Raw genomic sequence first — 6,000 nt, 5'->3', positions numbered from 1 at the left:
AGAAATCCAGTTTATTTCCTCCCACTATGACATGTCCCAGGGAAATGTAGACTCTATTCCCACTACAGTACACCATGTCACCTTAGAGCAACATGGCCTCACCATGACTCTGTATCCAATGCCCATCACTTAGAGAGGCTCGACAGCACAGTGACAAGATGAGCCACACCTGAACGTTTCGCCACAAGTAGAAAGTGTGTAGTAAGTTGCATACTGGAGGATGGTTTTGTATTAACGTTATGTTAGCGTTATTGCATCAGACGTGGCGGTTGTGCTATGAAGTTGGAGACTGGACAAATAGAGCCACGGCAAATAGAATATGTTTGGCCCCCAAGGGCCAGTGGAGTAGTGCCTGGCTTTGATGGTGTGGGGTTGTGACATGTTGTGAGGAGAAACAAATTGAATATATGGGGTGGGAGTGATGAGTGAAGAGTGCAGCCTCGCACATTTCTCAGCCGCCCATAAAACTTTACCTTGTTTGTGCTGTCTTCGACCCACAACTCCCACTCTGGCCTCAGATAATTGCTGTGGGGGGAAAAAGGGGGGGGGGGGAAGCCTCTTTATTGCATTTGTATCCCTGGCATTGCAAGTTTAATCGAATATCGTAAGTCAAAAGTTGTTTTGTTCTCTCTGCGTTAAAGGTCGTAGAGAGAACGAGTGACATTGAACTCACTGTTACTGTAGATGCATTTTTTTTATTTTTACGAGCCGAGTAGAAGACCACATGGTCAGTTCTGAGCACTATGTGAAACACCAGCAGGCTAACAAGGTAAACAGGAAGAGTCGCAGGCTTCGCAGGAAGCAGTGTTCTGGCCGTGGCAGGAGAAACGCCATCCATGGGTGCGTGGGCGAGAGATCGGAGTGGAGCTGCCCCTCCCTGGCTGGTGGTACAGGGCCTGCCTATGGAGAGAGAGAGGAATGGGCACCACCTGTTACTGGCATAGTGCCCAGATGTGACCTCTCCGCAGACGCCATAAGGGCTCCTCGCCTCGCGGTTTCCTGTATCCGTGGCCAGCTCATCCGCTCATCCATGTCCCTGTGCGTGCGGTGAGGGGGCGTTGACCACAGGGTAGTTTTCTCCTGCTTTCCTGAAGCCGCTTAGGCCTAACCCTCTCGACCCACACACCATCTGAGGTGCGAAGAAGCAGTGCTTCCCTGTTATTTCTGAGTTTTACTTGAAATCAAAATAATATAGTAGTGGCAACAGCACTAGATGAGAACGGGTGCTGTCTGGTTGAGGCTAAGGTAAGGGAAATACTGGTATGAAGAACATATGCAACTGTACCTCACCATGCCATCATTGAATCCCTTGATCGAGTTGTGTTACTTGTTTTGTAATATGTCTGTAAAATATTGAACACTTTCTATTTATAATGTCTCTTTCAACGTCAGCAACTTCGACTGGCAGCAGGGTGTTGACGCATGTCGTTCTGTGCCATTGCCGAGTTGCCAAGTTATTACCTCATTGACCTTGGGTGGCTTTCTGTCTCTTACTAATTCCTGTCATGTCTCTCAGAAGACGGCATGATGCCACGGTTTGCCACCCCAAAAAACAACAACATGGTTTACACCCGGACTGCAGAGGCTGATTTACACGGAGTATACCAAACATTAGGAACACATTTCTAATATTGAGTTGAACAGCAGCCTCAATTCGTCGGGGCATAGACTCTACAAGGTGTCGAAAGTGTTCCACAGGGATGCTGGCCCATGTTTACTCCAATGCTTCCCACAATTGTGTCAAGTTGTTAGCTGGATGTCCTTTGGGTGGTGGACCATTCTTGATACACACGGGAAACTGTTGAGTGTGTGAAAAACCCAGCAGCACTGCAGTTCTTGACAGAAACGGGTGCGCCTGGCACCTACTACTATACCCCATTAAGAAGGCACTTAAATGCTTTGTCTTGTCCATTCACTCTCTCAATGGCACACATACACAATCCATGTCTCAATTGTCTCGAAGCTTAAAAGTCATTCTTTAACCTGTCTCCTCTCCTTCATTTACACAGATTTTGAAGTGGATTTAACAAGTGACATCAACCAGGGATCGGTAGCTTTCACCTGGATTCACCTGGTCAGTCTATATCATGTAAAGAGCGGGGATTCTTAAAATGTGGTATACTCAGTCACTGTCCCCCCGAATAACAGTTTTATAGGGTGAAATCCAACCTCCGCATACTACGAGGCACCCAGGATGTCTCTCTGCGTTTGAATTGTTTACCACGTTGAATTTGGTGAGATGCGGTATTGATCTCTGTGGTTTCTGATCTAGTTATTATTTTGGGGATATATGTTCGCGACAGGGCCTGGGATGCTTGAGTAGCTGGATTATAGTTCCATTTCTAGAGGGTCAGATGTTTATCCTCCCCTCAGCGTAGCCCCAAATACCATCGTTGATCAATACATTCGTATCTGATGAAGTAATTATTGCAAGGGCAACCTGGAAAAACACCAACACAACAGAGTTGTAGGCCTACTTGCATAAATAATGTTTCTATAAACACCGGGCGCCAAGAGACTGCATACAGCGGCGTGGTGGGCCAAGGTTTGTCGTGAATTCACCTCAATACAAAAATATTGATACCGTTACACATCACAATATTATTTTGGACGATGTTATATCGATACTTTGACTCCAAAGCACTTTTATTTCCATGATTGCCCCCCCCCCCCCCAAAAAAAAAAAATTATCACGCTCTCTCTTGTCTCTCTGCAGCAGACCTACAGTATAGTGAGCAATATGTTAGGAACATCAAATTGCAATAAAATCGCAGTATCGAATTGCAATTCATATAGAATCGTGAGAATCGCAATACATATCGTATTGGCAACTAAGTATTGTGATACTATCGTATCGTGAGGTCTCTGGCAATTCCTAGCCCTATTTAATACCCAGTTCCGCTGTTTCCTTCTTGGCCTCTTACCATATATTTTTGGGAATTGCTACTGTCATTATGTCTGTTTCAGGATTTCATTAAATAAAATAACAAAAAATAAAGAATATGTTAAAGGAATAAGAGACCTGTCAGAGATAGTCCTCTTTAGTTACCAGTTGTGTTGAAGTCTTTTAGCAGGCTAGTTTCTTAGTTAATATTATGTTAGTACCATCTTAAAATGTAAAATAAAGCGTTACCAAGTCCTATTTGTGTCTCCTGGACCTATGGTAGCTCTTCCTGTTTTACTTTCCGGCAGGTCTCTGACACAGGTCCGTGCCAAGCCACTCACTAAGTCTGGGTGAGTTGGTTCAGCGGGGGCCTGTGGTGCTCAGGGATAGGAGAGGTGTGTACGTTAGCCAAGCGGCCATGGAAACAAGCGTATGGCTCATCGACCATGCCAGCCTGGTCAGCCTAAAATAGAACACAGGGAGCAGAGGAGTAGCCTTTGGCTGCTGTCCTGTTCCTCTGTCGAGTGCGTCAAGCACTCGTCTACCAGTGTGGACAGGAGTCACGGGACAGGTGGAAGACCACAACCTTAAACAAAGAACACAACCGACTTGTAAACTGCGGCCTGATTGTGTATCAGCGAGAAATAAGACGTATTTAGGCTATGTAGCATCTAGACCTTCTAGCCCTAGAAATGATACCATGCTCCCACTAGGACAGTGGTTGCTCAGGTTGCTCAAATAGCAACCTGAGATCTACCGCTCAGATAGTTTTTGAAACATGACTTAACATTTTTTACATTAACCTAATAAAAACATTTCTGTACAGATGAGGTTTGGGCAGTAGGCCTAATACAATATCACAGCATATTGGCTATATGCTTGGCCTGGCAATATTGTTATTCTCAGACCATATTATATTTCAAAACTCGAGCTTTGATAACAAAATAGATCAGTTGTTGTAGCACTTGCGAGGCACTGCGCCGCATAAATTTAGATAATTCGCTTTTTGATTTGACTGCTGATGGTACATACACCTGATGGTCATGCTGCTTTCAAGACAACTGGGAAATCGAGAAAAAAAACTAGGTCAAATCATGACGTCAGTGATCTTCAGGTCAGAAAGTCTGAGCTCTAGAAAGATGCCTCAGTTTCCTACTTGGAATTCTGAGCCAGATGACAGTTCAAAACGATTTTTCCCAGTCGGATCTTGTTCCCAGTTGGCTTGAACGCACGGAAGTCGGAGATTTACGAGTTCACAGTTGTTTTGAACACAGCATTAGTCTCAGCGGCGGGAGGGAGAGAGCAGCAGGGGGTCCGCCTCTCACGGTCCCTGCTCTCTCCTTCCTTCCCTCCGGTGAGACTGACCAGAGAGAGAGGACACCGTCTTCCAGCTCTTCCAACTCAAGTCGCACCGCATCTGCCTCATGCACAAATTCACGTTGGTCCTATGACCAGAGAAAGTGAAATATTCCTTGATAATAAAATAGACCCGATGAGCTGCTAATGATAATAAAAACGCTATCGATGCACTTGGCTACTCGTTCATTGCAACTGCAGTGCGAGTGGAAGTAGCGCGTTTTATGTTATGTAATAGTGTTGAATAAAAACAGTGGTGACAGTGCTGAATAAAAACTTCAACACGAATTCACTCATACAAACAGCAGCTCTTTGCTGTATTCTTTGACAGTCTCTCTGCGGTCATGGTGGTATTAGTGAATTGAGCTATCCGATTGGCCAGCGCAGGAGGCAAACTGGATTTAGCCACAGATCTCCCGGTCCACCGGGTAGGCAGAGTTTGTCTTTTCAAACAATGAAATGGTTCAAAATGAGAGCACTTTGCTTACCTGGTGCACATGGCTTCTGAATCAAGTGCACCTACCGCAACGTTGGCTTTTCTACAGAAATGTTTGGTGATCGACTATGAATGCCTTGAAGATCGACCATCGACCGGTTGGCGACCACTGCACTAGAACATTCTGAACACAAACCATAAGCCCCATTTGCCAAATGTGTCCGGGAGTAGAATGCCTTTTTTTAAAAAGACATTCTACCCAAAGATACATGAAAATGTAATTATGTTGACAACAAATATAACTGAAGTTCGCCATTGTTCTGTACGGCGATGATGAGGAGCAAACGATGGCTGTATGGTCGTGGCTCATTCGCCCCACTGCTCGTTCTGTTAGCAACATATATACATTATAACTTGTGTCACTGATCTTTTTCTACTTACCCAGAGTCAGATGAACGAATGGATATCTTTTTCATGTCCATGCGCGCTAGTTAGCAAATGCGCTAACGCCAATTAGCAAATTCCTTCAAACTAAATGCAGAGAATTATTCTGACGATGGGTAAGTAGAAAAAGGGCTTAATTGACAGTCTTGCACTATCCATTTAAAAGCGCGTCTCGGTAGAAATATGTATATTTTTTTACAACTAGTGTAGTGTAACAGTCATATCCCAATAGAGTTCCAGAAACTTGTAGAATCTATGCCAAGGTGCACCGAAGATATTCTGGTGGCTCGTGTTCTGGGGGCTCGTGGTGGCCCAACGCCCTATGAAGACACGTTTTGTTGTCGTTCCCTTTATTTCAGCAGTTACCTGTATCTTATCAGTGTCCTCCTCCAGTTGTCATTATAGTGGTATGCTTTGACACTACTTTCACACCATTTTGGTTCCTCACTGGTGGTTGTGCTTCAGCAGCCACATAGCTGTCGGGGCCTGAGAACCGGTGTGAAATATGACTCCACTGGGCCCTCGGCAGGGCCTTGCTCATTGAGCAGACATCCACAGGAAAGGCCGGCGTAATTCTCACCATCAATTACAGTTGCTCTCCTGGGCCCACGACAGCCGTGAGCCGCATCCGCGTGCACCCACACGCCTTACCGTGGCGCAATGAGGCGGGGCACGCCGGGGAGTAAACGAGAGCGTGCAGCCATCCGATAAATACCAAATCTATCTCCCCCTCCTCTCTCGCGCCCTTTCTCGCCGTACCTTCCCACTGTGAGTGATTTTTCTTCCTCTTTTATTCTCTCTCCCTCTTTGTATCGCTCAGTCTCCACTTCCTTATTCTCTCTTTTTCTTCCCTCTCTCTGTTACTGTCTCTGACTTTCTC

The 6,000-nt window shown here is 45.5% G+C and overlaps 1 protein-coding gene across 1 annotated transcript in view; it reads left to right on the top strand.

Annotated features, from left to right (window-relative positions):
• The first annotated feature begins 724 nt into the window (after positions 1 to 724).
• fars2 (phenylalanyl-tRNA synthetase 2, mitochondrial) overlaps positions 725 to 6,000 on the top strand; it is a 133,080-nt gene continuing 127,804 nt past the window's right edge. The window contains 2 exon segments of the mRNA XM_071331080.1: positions 725 to 887; positions 1,517 to 1,599. Of these exon segments, the coding sequence (XP_071187181.1) occupies positions 725 to 887; positions 1,517 to 1,599 (246 nt within the window).

Source organism: Salvelinus alpinus, chromosome 10 (assembly GCF_045679555.1).
Source record: "Salvelinus alpinus chromosome 10, SLU_Salpinus.1, whole genome shotgun sequence".
Classification (NCBI taxonomy): Eukaryota; Metazoa; Chordata; class Actinopteri; order Salmoniformes; family Salmonidae; genus Salvelinus; species Salvelinus alpinus.
The sequence above is the reverse complement of the archived record's forward strand: the minus strand, read 5'-3'. Positions and strand labels throughout refer to the sequence as shown.